The sequence below is a fragment of the Antechinus flavipes genome, chromosome 1 (genome assembly GCF_016432865.1).
Source record: "Antechinus flavipes isolate AdamAnt ecotype Samford, QLD, Australia chromosome 1, AdamAnt_v2, whole genome shotgun sequence".
Lineage (NCBI taxonomy): Eukaryota > Metazoa > Chordata > Mammalia > Dasyuromorphia > Dasyuridae > Antechinus > Antechinus flavipes.
The window spans coordinates 343,216,685-343,230,360 of record NC_067398.1 but is presented as its reverse complement, the minus strand read 5'-3'; the positions used below and the strand labels follow the sequence as shown (position 1 = coordinate 343,230,360).

The 13,676-nt window shown below is 42.9% G+C and overlaps 3 protein-coding genes across 4 annotated transcripts in view; 1 reads left to right on the top strand and 2 right to left on the bottom strand.

The window, feature by feature from the left end:
• Positions 1-1,803, top strand: part of ABCA3 (ATP binding cassette subfamily A member 3) — a 114,807-nt gene extending 113,004 nt beyond the window's left edge. For both annotated transcript variants that reach the window (XM_051969532.1, XM_051969533.1), the window contains exon 31: positions 383-1,803. In XM_051969532.1, coding sequence (XP_051825492.1) covers positions 383-511 — 129 coding nt within the window. In that variant the 3' untranslated portion in view covers positions 512-1,803. The remainder of the gene's footprint in view (positions 1-382) is intronic.
• Positions 1,804-3,546: 1,743 nt separating this feature from the next.
• LOC127543440 (uncharacterized) lies at positions 3,547-8,964 on the bottom strand. The gene is made up of 4 exons (XM_051969539.1): positions 8,441-8,964; positions 7,230-7,366; positions 6,645-6,761; positions 3,547-4,760 (listed from the first exon to the last, which is right to left on the bottom strand). Exons 1-4 carry the CDS (start codon positions 8,868-8,870, stop codon positions 4,449-4,451), a joined length of 996 nt encoding a protein of 331 aa, XP_051825499.1. The 5' UTR covers positions 8,871-8,964; the 3' UTR covers positions 3,547-4,448.
• LOC127543443 (uncharacterized) lies at positions 8,945-13,637 on the bottom strand. The gene is made up of 2 exons (XM_051969543.1): positions 12,852-13,637; positions 8,945-9,073 (listed from the first exon to the last, which is right to left on the bottom strand). The coding sequence occupies exons 1-2, from the start codon at positions 13,368-13,370 to the stop codon at positions 8,945-8,947; spliced, it is 648 nt and encodes a 215-aa protein (XP_051825503.1). The 5' UTR covers positions 13,371-13,637.
• Positions 13,638-13,676: the final 39 nt, after the last annotated feature.

Below are 13,676 nucleotides of genomic sequence, written 5' to 3'. Positions count from 1 at the left end.
GAATCTGAAAAGGTGGTAAAGCTCAGTTCTCCTCCTTTCCTGAGCAGTTAGTTTGTTCTCTCTCTGAAACTTACCATGGCGACACCCATTGAGATTTGTTAGCCTGAATTCTCCCAGATGATCAGGTTCCTTTTAAATTAAAAGTACAGTTATGTGCTTAGCACTTACTTGACCCAAAAGCATTTATTTCCTAGGGACTCCTAAAGACAGTGTTTGGGTGGGGGAGAATTCCCATGTGTCTGGAGTTCCAGGGTTTAAGAAGTTGGGCCACCTTCTCCCAAAGCCCTTGGTTTTCCATTGTGGTGCTGGTGATGTGGTAAGACCTTCCTTGGCCTCTCTCGCCGGCTGGAGGCTTCAGCAGTGACTCTGTGTTTTCCCAAAGGTGTTTGGCATCTTGGAGAAGGCCAAAGAGAAGTACGGATTGGACGACTATTCCGTCAGCCAAGTCTCCCTGGAACAAGTCTTCATGAGCTTTGCCCATTTACAGTCTTCAGCGGAAGACGAACGATGAATGGGGGCACCCACCACGAAGTTGGTTTTCGGGGGTACTTATCACAGGGCTGTTACACAAGCACGTGATGACCTCCCACCACTCTTTATCCTGCACTTTTATGTTTAGTTGGTTTTTTATGTTATGGATATGACAACTCAGTATCCATAACAGACTTTAAATACTGATCTCAAACCAGAGATGATGAGCATGTTCTGGACAGAATAGGACCTTGCTCACGGTGAATTTACTTCTGAATGTAGTTGTTTAGGGCAACTCTGAGCCCTACACACTAAGCCAAAATCCACAGCAAAGAAGGCCTTTAAGCACTGTATTAAGGAGTAAAGAATTCAGGGAAGGAAAGAACAGTGCTAATCCTCACACTGGTCATTTGGCAGACCCCAAGATCATTTGCCTCTCTAGGAATCAGTGGCCACCAGCCTAAAGAAATTGATACATCATTGGAGTCTAGGAGTAAGGTGTGAAAACAGGGAATACTGCTTCATGTTCTCCAAAACGACCTGAAACTGTGACCCTGATTCCAATTAAATAAAATACAAATTTGGGCATACATGTACCACTTTTTCCAGGATGGTGGCCTCTGATTCTTGCTTTATGTCCCAGGTGAATTAGTTTACCGTTCACTTATTGCGTTGGGGGCCCATTTGTGGCAGGAGATGGTGCTTACCCTTCCGTGGTTTTTTCATCACCAGTCCCTGCATGCCCCCACAGTGTGTTCATGTGCACGTGTGTGATGCTGTTCCTGTGTCACATTAATCATGGTGAACAAAATATTTCAGTCTTTATAAATATAGCATACGATTGGAGATGCAGGGGGTGGTCAGAATCTTATGCTATAATGCCCACATCTTCAGGTCAGTGTTCAGTTCTGGGTGGTAACACTAAAGTGGGATGATAACCAACTAGAGTTTGTCGAGAGGGGGATTTGGAAAAAAGCAAATGAACATAGGCATGGTTTGAAAATTATATTTGCAGTCCCCTAAAGAACATTCTTGATAAACCCTGTTTACTTTTATTGTTATTTTCCTACAAAGGTGCTACTGCCTACCAGAGGCTTTGAGCCTTCAATGTAACACATGCGCCTTGAACTTATTAAAAAAAATACCTACAAGCCACAAAAAAACATTAAAAATGTGCATTTATTAAAAAAAAAAAAAAAAAGCATCGTGTTGTGCCTCTTTTGTGCCCCACTTGTCTTGTCCTGGATGTTTCTACAATATCCCATGTGTCTAGTCCCTATTTTATAAATGTGCACTAGTTGAAAAAAATGTTGAATCTAAAGATTGTAAGGATTGCTGTGGCCACTTGTTCCTTTTGTAGAGATTAAACTTACTCTTTTTACTCTTAAGGTAGACCAAGTCTAATGGGTAAAAAATACAAGGAAACCAGTTTCAGCTTAATGTAAGGTTAAACCTATTCCACAATGTAAGCTTCCCCAAAGTTATTTAAAGGCTGGTTGACTATCAGTAAGATTGCAATGAGAACTGTGGCCCTGGATGGAAAGTAGGATCTTTAAAATTTCCTTCCAACTCCAATTATAAGATTTAATCACTTTCATCTGTTACAAGTCATCAACATCCCTTTGGGGTTTAACTGAACAGAGCAATTGGCCCTATATAAACATCATGAAGTTCATCCCATCTTGAGGCTTTTCTATGACAGTAGCTGGTAGAGGAATGGCATTCCCCTTTTAGCACTTTTTACCCCAGTACCTTTGTTTATACTGTTCAACTGCAGAAGTAAAATGCAAATTCTTTCCCTCTCCAATCAAAAAGGCCATGAATGGTGAGAAATTTCTAAAATCTATCAAGGGAGGGAACCTCTAACAAGATAACCAATAGACAAGCTAATCTATTTCAGAGGGGAGGATTTAATCTACTTAAACTCAGACATTTTCCTTTTTCTGACCTTCACATTTATACATAATACCACCTGCACCCCTCCCATTCTTAGCCATCATGATCATGATTGGGTAAAACATAGTTCAGCGTTGTAGAATTGGGCGCAATCCAAGCTTTTAGCCCCTCTTAGGTTTTAAAAAAAAAAAAAAAAGTATCATTTTCTGTGCTTCAAAGTGGGACAAAAAACACTACAAATTTCATTCATGGATATTTAGTAAAAAGACAAACCTCAATCAATAATCTTGAGACTGTGCCCTCTTTGCTGCTTCTGCACTTTTTTCTTTAAGAACTATCACTCCTTTTAATTAATAATAAAGGAACCAGTCTGATAAGCCCTAGGCCAGGTGGGCAAAACTAAGGAGCAAACGCTACAAGAAACCTTTTGATGGAAGTTCAGCCAGGAGTAGAACACTGATGTAGCACTCTAGTTAACTGGTAACAGCTCTATTCTGTGAGAAAGAGGTTTGTCAGCTTCAAAGCACCATTCCAATGGCCTATGGCAAACAGACTCTTCTTAGCTTCCCTCTGTCTTCCTCCTGGCTTGATGCACCATGGGCTTAGGGACTGTGAATTTATTGACATAGGGACTCATGATTGAGAAAACCCTTGCTTGTCAAGGCAGTTCAGTGCTTTCTCTGCAACTTCAGAATCCTAGAGTATCATTTAGAGCCCTGACTTGCCCAGGATCATCACCAGTGTGTGTCAATAGGTAAGATCTGTACAGAGGTCTTCCTACATTCAAGGTAGCACTTTTCACTAGGCCCAGTTTCTTAAATTCTGGTTTGCAATCCTATCTGAGTTCTTGTGTTGAAGGTGGGGATCATCTTAATGATGACTATCAGTAAATGTTTGATAAATCTATTTTATATACTCTTATCAGGGTCATATAAAAATTTCTCAAGTGAAAAGGGGTCATGAGTAGAAAATGCTGAATCCCCACCCTCTATTCCACTGACTGACAAATTGGGCCCCTATCAGTTTGGTTTGTATGAGTCTGTTCCCAGGTGACATTTCCCTACAGGACTGAGCCACAGTATTGGGTGGGACTGCAAAAGTGAGAGAGCACCACAGACCTATTAGTGATCAAGTACAGTTAGGACACAGACGCAAAGTGAAGACAACGCACAACCGGACTGTGCTCACTTAACTATTTAATGACATAGATATGGTTTCCAGAGTTGAAAACCTGGGGAGACTACACTGTCTTTTTGTCTCCTAGTTTCTACTTTCATAATGACGATAAATGCATTACGACAGCAAAGCACTTCCTGAGTCTTACTGGACCCTATTCCTGTCTAGGCTGCTGGGCAGACTGTTTTATGTGCATAAAAGCCAGCTGTCTGCCCCTCTTCCAACCAAAAATAACAATCTCTTCAGGGAGGCAGAAGTCTAGAATGAGATCTTACTTACCCATTAAACTTGTCCAAGATAGAATATATTTATGTCACATGAAAACTGTCAATGCCTGATGGAAAAGCCTGACATTTCTTCCTTTCAATGATCCTTGCTGGTCTTAGTATCACATAGCTACTGTTCCCCAACCACCAACTATGTTCTTAATCCTGGCCCCACACTGTGCTCTAAGCCTTGGAATGTGCTTAGTAGTCACCAGAAAAACACATGAACCATCCCCTATCTTGAAGAAACACCCGAGTCCTTCACTCCTCTAGAACAGCATATGAAGATAAAAGAAACTCAAGAGTTTAAGCCCCAGGGAAGAAAAAAAGTCATAAAGGGTCATCTACTCCCAAATCCCAGGCTTATTTATAATGAAACCACCCCCACTCCCATCACCCTCCATAGACCCTGATGAAGCCAGGCAGAACTTGTTGGGGAAGGTGCTGACACAGGAAAAGGATGTGGGGGCTATATAGCTTGTGTGGTGCACAAAGACATAAGGGCTGGGGGAAGGAGGGAAGTGTTTCCTGCCCACACCCCACTTCAGTGAGGGCTGTCTTCAGCTGAGACAGTAGCAGGACACAAATTCCTTCTTCCTCAAAGCTAAAGGAATGCCACACCTATATAAGGGTATTGGGTCAAAGAAGTTCCATCTTAAATTGGTGGAAATTAGGTCCCTCGAGAATCCCAGGGTTCCCAAAATCCTGGCTTTCCCTGCTCCCAGGGCCCTGACTCCGGGCAGGCCCCTTGAGCTGCTGCAGAGTCCCCAGCACTTGCTGCTGCCAGCGCTGCTGCTGCTCCTGTTGCCGTTCTAGCCGGCTCTGCTGATTGGTCAGCACTTGGAGGACCTGCAAAACCTGCTCAACAGCCCCCTGCACTGCATCCAGCTTCTCAGCCAGGCCTTGAGCACTGGCCCAGGGCAGACGGGTCTGGGTGCTCATGTCCTGAACCTGTGGAAAGAAAAATTGGGTGTGAGGCTCCGGGATAAGAGGAATGAAGAGAGCTTGGACTCCAACCTTCCCACACTCCTAAGGCAACTGAAAGCAATTCCAAATGTGGGTATGTGGATATGTGGCCCCTGAGGTTTTCTAGTTCAACCCATATTTAAAACACAAATATCCACCATAACTTATGCAACGAGGAAGTATCCAACCTCTATTTTAAGACCTCTAAGAAAGGGGAATCTAATCACTCTTTAGGTAGCATCCACTTTTAGAGCTGGTTAGGAAGTCTTTTTTTCCCCCTTAGATTAAGTTACTTTCTGCCTAGCTTCTACTCTTTAGTCAGAATTGAAGCTCGTGAGGGGAATAAGGGGAGAAGAACTGTGTGGAAAAGAGGAGTCGATCCTTGTCTGGATGTTGGAGAATGGAAGTGTTACATAGAGAAAAAAGGGCAATTAATTAAGATTAAAAAAGTTTTGGCTTTCCCTAAAAAGAGAGGAAATAAATGCTTTAAAAAGAAAACTTGTCTCCCCCTCCACCCCCCCAAAAAAAAAAAATGAAAAAGAGCCCCAGAAGCAATTAGGGGAGAAATCACCCAGTAAGAATCAGAAAATAGCATTGTTGGTGAAGGTGCCTTCTATTGTCTGTCTTCGGACCTGTATCTAAGACATAAAAGAAACTTTCCCGAGTCTTCTCAAAATAAATGACTCTCCACTTGTGGTGAATAATAAAACCAAAAAATGATCTTCACAGAAGAAACCCCAAAAGTCTAATTTGGGTTAGATGATTAGTCTAATCAATCTATGATTAGTCTTGAGCAAGAAACTAAAAGATTACAGGGGCACTGGTTCTGTTTTCTTCGCTGTTATACAATTAAATACAAGGGATGCACAAAGAAAAATTAATTTGGGAAATTAACACTAGGAGGTGAAATCTGAGAATGGGATTTGGACTTCTGGACCATTATTTAAAATGTAAAGATGAACGATACTTGTCAGTTAAAGGCTTGTAAGAAAAATTGCCAAGTGTGAAAAATCTTATCAAAAAAGCTTTACTAAATGAGGGAGAAAAGTGCCTATGTATAACATCTTATATCTTAACTGCCTTAGCAGAATCAGGAATGAGAAATGATCAAGCTCTAAATTCAGGGAAAACTGCCTCTACCAATTAGAGCTTACCAAAAATGTCCCAAACTCCTAATGAAGCCATAAACAGTCAGACACAAATGAAAATGACTAAGTAACAAACATGGAATAGACTGCTTCACAGATTGGTGGACTTCACATACTTTGAAGGTTTTCCAGCAGAGGCTGAATGAATCTGTCTGTGCTGGTTATGTTATCTTGGAGAGGCCTATCATGTATGGGTTGGACTACAAGGATATCTCTTCCAATTCTCAAATTCTTTGTCTTCTTGGACCAAGCAACACAAACCAAATCTTTCCTTCACAAGTTAGCTCTCCAATAGCTGAGGGCAATCATCATTCCCTGTTCTAAGTAAACTTCCAAACTAACATCTTCAGTTCTTTCAACTTCTCCACAGCAACTTTCCCCTTGCCCAATATGCTCATGTGTCCTTTATCAAACTTTTCTCCCTACACTCTGCAACCCATCTTTTCCCTTTCATCTGCCAAACTTTTCAAGAAATTCATCCATGAAATATGTTTAAAATGATTGTACATGTATAACCTATTGACCTTTATATCTTGGGGAAGGGGGAGAAAGGGAGAAAATTTTGGAACTCAAATCTTGGAAAAAGGAATGTTAAAAACTATCTTTACATGTAATTGAAAAAATAAAATACTATTGAAAAGTTAAAAAAAAATAAAAAAGATTCTTCCATGTTTGTTGCTTCACCTACCTCTTTATCCCTTCCATTTCTTTATCTACTCACATGTGGGCTGGAGTCCTTAAGATTTGGAAGGCCAGGGCTGGGCCCAGGAGACTGTACTCCTACCAGGAGAGGGAGAGAAGAGGAGCTAGTGCCCCTCTGCATGCTCTGGATAGTGGCCTGTGGAGAAAGCAATCAGTGTCATCCTTGAGTCCCTTCTTGTTTTGAGATGGAAAAAAGACTGAGGGGGGAGAGGAGAATACAATACAACCCCTGACTAAAAGGGCGCATACCTGCTCTGTCAAAGCAGAAGATTTCCACATACTCCTCTCTTCCCTGCCTCCCCAGATGGGAGTAAGCCTTGGAGGCTAGCTGGAGGTTTAGGATTATATTGAAGGCTCTACTACCTTTTCTCATATAAATTTAGACTTAGAATGATCTTCTGGCAGGGGAAAAAGGGAGTGTCTATCTCTACCACCTTCTCTACCCATTTCACAGGCAAGGCAATTAAAGCCAGTTTATTTGTGCAAGGTTACGTAACGATTTCAACTCTATACAAATGAAGCTAAGGCACAAGTCACAGCCACTTTCCCCCCTTTTTGCCCTCCCATCAAATCAATATTCAGATGCCCTAGACCTATTCCTTACTTTCTTGTGGAGGAAGATGGCTCTGTCCACAATCTTCTTCTTGACAATGAGGGCAGAACTCCGCCCCCGACTCAATGGATGAGGGGAAGCCGGCTGGCTCCCTGGACCAGGAGCCCCTAGTCCAATACCAGCATCATCTGTAAGTAAAGCAAAAAGAGCAGCTACAGAGGCAAGTGGAGCCCAGTCTCCAGAATATAATGCCATGCTTTCTACTTTGGGAATCCAGTCTCCCAGAACTAACAGGCAGACTAAGTAAAGGAATAAACGAGTGTTTATTTCCCCAGAAAAAACAGGAGCTATTCTTCAAAGGTAAGTCAAGAATGGTTAGAACACTGCCTAGAAATCCATGAGCAACGGCAAAGCTGGGGAAATAACGACATAAAAAAAAAAAAAACTCCTGTCCTGCATAGTGATCCATGAAGGAAGTAAGATTAAGATTTGGGGGGGGGGGGGGGGGAACCCTATTAATACTGCTTGTCACTGATGTTGAATGACAGAAAGAACACCACAACATTCAAGTTTTTTCCCTGCCTTCCACCTACCCCAAGAAATCAGATTACAGGGAGCCCAGGGCAGCTTGAGAATCATAAGTTGTACCCTAGGATCACCTAATCCACTCTACTGGTTGGATAGATAAGAAAATTGAAGATCAAAGAGGGAAAGTGACCTGCCCAAAGGGGAACTCAGCAGAGTCAGTCCTCAAGCCTGGGTCTTGATCTCCAAACCAAAGTTCTACGTAACACTAGATGCCTTCCTGGAAGAGAGGACAGTGACTCAAGAACAGCTCTCTGCCAGAGGTCCAGGCAGAATAGAGGATGCCTGCTCAGCAGATTCCCAATATCAAAGGGCCACTGTTTTCTCCTGAACATTTATTGCCTTGTAACCTAAGCAGCGTCAGGCAAAAAAAACTTCCCTGACTTGTCATACCCACCCCACTATTACATACTAGGTAAGGGAGACAGCCTACACATAACACTGGGTGGAAGAGGAAGAAGGGGAAGATAATACCACAGTGACTTTTCCCAAAATATATAGCAGAGTTCTTAGAGTAATTTAATCTGAGAGAGAGGGCTCTCCACTTCCAGAAAATCAGAAGTCTAATGGACACACTCTCCTGCTAGGCACAGGATGGCCCTTACTGGACATAACCACTAAGACAGGACCATAAGGTCTGGGAAAGTTATTGTTAACAGATGTCTGGGGAGCCTCACCAGAACAAGAATCTTTGGGATGGGCTCCACCGTCCTGACACAGAGATGCCACGCTGATGATCTTAATGCCCTCTTTGCCATCCCAATTCTGATCCACTCCAGGCTCTCCCCGGGGGCCAACTGGCTGGCCTTCCAAGGACTCTTTTGATTCCACCTCACCCTCCTGCAACAAGTCCCAGAGCTGTTCATCCTCCCAACCAGCCCTACTGAGTGCCAGCCGACGGCTGTTTTGGTCCCTGGGAGGGAGAGGATGGTTGCTGCCAGGCAAGGGACTGGGCTCCACATTATTTCGCTTCAAAAAGAGATAAATAGCCTGGGGGGTCACACGGATATTGTCAAGCTCCAGAACCTTCTTGATTTTGCGAAAACTCAGCCCTGCTTTCCGAAGCTCCACAATTCTCTTCTTGGCATAGTCATCTAGGCGACCCATGACCCTGGCCTGGTGGAGCTTAAGTACATCCAGGGTCTCACTCCTGAGGAGTCCCTTGCCGTGGCTGATGATTTTCAGGCAGTGTGATGCAAGAGAGCAGCCCGTGTAGAGACATATGCATGCACACAGACAGACTTTGGAGATGCACAGAGGAAGTTTCCAGGGCAGAATTCATTAAGAGGGTCCCAATCTTCAAATTGGTCCTGCAAAGCAAACACAACTGGTTATCAGCCCCATCTTGGTTCAGATTCACTCTGTCTCCTTCCCCAAATGAAGACACAATAAATGCCTAAGTTAACTTTTCCCCCATCATCTTTGCCCCACATATCCAAATTTCCCAAACAAAACCAATTTGATTTACTCAAAAACAACCTCCCTCTTTATGTGCTTTTAATCCCATTCCCTCTCAATATCCCTAGAAGAATGCTTCCTCAAAAATGTTTGCCTCTAATCTCTTTGTATTCTCTTTGTATCTACTGATTATTTTCCTTCTGCCTTCAAATATGCCCAAGTCTGCCAGATCCTTTAAAAATCTTCATTGATCATACACTCAAGCTCTGGTCTATCTCTCCCAACTCTTTTTCAGCCAAACTCCTTTAAAAAAAAAAAATCTATATTCATCACCTCCCTATTTCCTCTCTTCAATTCTTTGCAATGTGGCTTCTGGCCTCATCACAACAAAAATTGTCACTGACTTTTTTTAAACATCTTCATTCCTTTTTGCCATTCCTGCTGCATCTGACACCACTATTATCCTTCCTGGTTTTCATGACCCTACTCTCTTCTGGGTTCCACATTGGCTCATTAAGCTCTTTTACCACTATGAATCTTTTTCTACTTATTCTCTTCTCATGACTCCATCAGCTTCCATGAGTTGATGATCCTGACGCATATAACTAACTCATCTATATATCCGGCCGTAGTCTCTCCCCTAAACTTTCATCCCACACCACACTGTTCATTAGACAATCCAAACTAGATATACCAGACACATCTCAAACTCAATGTGTTCAAAACAGAACTCATTTTTCCTCCAAAAAAAAAAAAAAACCTTTGAGCTTCCCCATATCCATGGAAAGCATAATCATTTTTCCAGTCTCCCAAATTTATAATCTAGCCTAAGTCTTGAGTTTCTAGTCTCTCCCATACAATCAATTTGCTCAGTCTGTTTGCTTCTATCTCCAAATCATCTTTCTTATTCATCCCCGTTCTGTTCACTCCAAGAATCACCTCTTGTCTAGGCTGTTAAAATAGTCTCCTACTCTCCTTTCCTCAAGGTTCTCCCCCTGGACAATCTGTCTTTCACACAGTTGCCAAAAGATTTGTTCCTTAACGGCAATATAACCATCACATTCCCTATGCACAAACCACATTGGTTCCCTATTGCCTCTATAATAAAATATTAACTCCTGTTGGCTTTTAAAGGAAGTCCCATTTTTTCTTTCCATGCTTGTTCTACATTATTCACTTGCAGGCACTCCAAGGCTCAGACAACTATCCTTCTTTATGTTCCTCACACAATAATTCATTTCTCATATCTATGCCTTTGCCCTCATAGAATCTCTCTCTTCAAGACACAATTGAAGCACTACTTTCTTATAAAGTTTCTCCTCCTAACTACTTTATATATTTTTTTAATGTTAATATACAAAATATTTTGTAGGGGGAAAAGAACATAAGCGTAACAAGAGTAGAGGTTGTTTCTTGTCTTACTTTTTAAAAAATGTGTATCCCTAGCTTAGCACAGTGCTTTACACCTAACATGTACTTAAATCTCGGGTGACAAGTTGATGTGTTTATCTGTGAACAGGTCGCATCTTAGCTAGCAAAAATGTTTGTGGAAAATAAATTTGCTTTTAAAAGGTACTTCCTGAGCCACCCTAGAAGCCACTAAAATTACAATGCCCAACCCTGGGCCCAATAGATCAGGAATTTGATTGAGACTTTATTTGTTAGAAAATGCTAATAGCATTTGCCCTATTTTAGCAGTGTAAACAACTGAAACCAGCACTAAATTAGCAAGATGATTAGTTAAAATAAGCAGCTACCACAAGGCCCAAACACTTCCTCTCCTCACCCCTCTCAGCACTTCACCAGCAGCAAAGGAGTACTCATGTGGTTGTATCAGGATGACACTCCCCTTCAGATTGTCCCCTCTATGAGTTCAGTTATTATCACTAGTCAGAACTCAATGCCCAAAAAATTGTCATAATGATTGTGAATAAAAGCCCAGCAAAAAGCTATGTCTCTGCTAGCAACCTAGTGTCTAAGTGGGCTATAGGAAGAGGCATTAATACAACCAAGAGGCCAAGCTATAGATGTCAACCCCCCAAGGTTATTGTGCATTAACTTTCTGACTCAAGCAACTAGCATAGCTAGCATACTTAGCTTTGAGTACTCTTCTAAAAGAAGTTCCCCCCTTTCCCCTTGTTAATTGGGGGTTCATTAGTAACTTCATCCTCCTTATGGCATCATAACAAAGCTATTCTCCTTGAATGTAAGACAGGTTTGAATTCATTACAGAGATTGCATTCTTGACTTCATGAACCTTATCAATATCACAGGATCTAGTGGAAACTACTGTCCCCATCCTGTCTTCCATTTCTCTTTTTTCCTCTTTTTTCATAAATAGCAAAATCTGAAGGAATAAAAACTGAGACAAAGACAGATATTCTATCACTTCATCATGAGGGAAGGGCAATCTGACTCCTTAAAAAGATCTGATAGTATTGCCTACAATCCCTACTAGTTAAGTAGCAGAAGAAATACAAAACTTAATTTATGGAGCCACAAGTAGGTACAATTACATGTGGCCCCATACTGACTGACATCAAAGATAAATGTAACACACATGGCCTACCCAGAACAGTCTCTTTAGAAAAGGGCAAAAAAGTTAAAGTAATATATTTCATTTGTCTACTTAACCATGACTTCTTGGGCAATTTCCTTTCCAGTAGATTTTCTGGCCCAAGATCTATGCCCCACTATTTAAAACAACCAATTCTATGGTTACCTGCTGAAGCTTTTTTTTTTTTTTTAATGTGAAATTTAGCTGAGACCTCTAAAAATTTAACTGGTAATAATAAAAGAATTTCTGGCTCAGCTTTATTTACTCATAACAAACATTTTGATTTCCTACTATATTTATATTAATCAACTTACAAATTCACCAATTTTTGCCACTTGCTATTTTTGATATGTAAATCTTCCTCTCTACTTCCCTGTTATGCCACTTAAAAGTTTTTCTGTAAAATGTAAACTTCTACTTTTCCTTTCAACTACTGTAAAATTCCACTTAAAATTCCATGATGTAACTAAAGACTATCTAAGAATTTCTGAAAATTCTATTCTTTGCTCAGTGATTATTTAGATATCATGAGCCTATGTTTCATTTATGAATGCCACATCAACATCATTGCATTACACTATAAACTCCGTGAGGGCAAGAACTTACTTTTTTTGCCTTTTTTTTAAATTCTGTGTATTTATAAGATATTGCTTATATCTCTGTACTTATATGACTGGCATACAACAGGCACTTAATAAATGTTTTTTGGTCACCTTTTGAAACAGTGGGAAAAGAGATGGGTTTAGCGTCAGGGGCCAGGAAGATCTTGAATTTAGTCAGCTAAGATTATACCACTGTGTGACCACACCAGTCAGTCACTTTGTTTCTCTGTAAAATGAGAAGCTGGAAAGAATGTCTTTCAGCTCCAAACCTAGTGCGACTGGAAAGAATGGTGGGAACTAGTAAACAAATAAGTGGCCGATCAAACCTTCCCGTGGACCCAGTTCTCCAAACACCCTCCTCCCCGCCCTCCCCCCTTTCTGGTCTTCACTTTTTAGAAAGTACTGTCGCACTGACGCCCAGGAGCAGCACTTTCTCGTAATTAAATAGGGTGCGGGGTGGGAGCTCGGGGGCCTCTTCCAGAGCCCCTTCCCGCCCTCCAGAGGAGTTCTGCACACGGGCTTGTCACTCACCCTAAATTCGATCGAGACCTGCGCCTGCGGACCTGGGAAGCGCAGGAGAGTTAGAGGCGGTCTCACACGAGGCCTCAGCGGCGGCCTCCCGCTTGAAGTTCCCGGGGCGTCCGGATCTTCGAATTCGTCCGAGTCGGAGTCGGAGTAGCTCTGAGCTGGAACTGGTTCACTTTGCCGAGCCCTCCGCCCAGTGGTCAGCGGTCTCTTCTTCCTGGTGGCCGCCGCCGATGTCGAAGCAGACGCCGAAGTGGACGCAGCTGAAGTCGATGTCGATGCCGATGCCGCCGCGCCGACACTTACGCGAGCCCGACTCGGGGGGCAGCAGAGCCGACGCCGACGTCGGCGCCGCCTCTCTACCCCCGCAGCGGCTCCCCGCGGGGAGAGCGCGCTCGAGCTCGGGCCCGCGCCCGCGTCCCCGTCCTCGCCCCCGCAGCCCTGTGCGCGTGCCAGCGAACCCGCTGAGGATGCCGGGAAGGATACGGCCTTAACCCTCTCGGAGTCGGGGCGCGTGAGGCTCATTCCCCACCAGAATCTCTCTCTCTTTCTTCTTTTCCTTGTCCCACCTTTCCGTGTGGGCGTCAGAAGAAGCCCTCGAAGCGGCTTCGGAGAAAGCGAAACGTCGCAGCCCCGTCTTAACGACAAAATCGTTCGAATCCGTAGAGGACCTCAGAAAGAATCGTACACAATCAGCTGCGACACTTAGGCCCACCTTAATCGGCTCTGAACGAGCAGAAGAAGGAAAGGTAAGGCCCAGACGCGAGCTCGACCTGCAAGCGAACTGATCGCGAGCTCTCGACTCGCCGAATGGGCCCTTTAACTAGCACG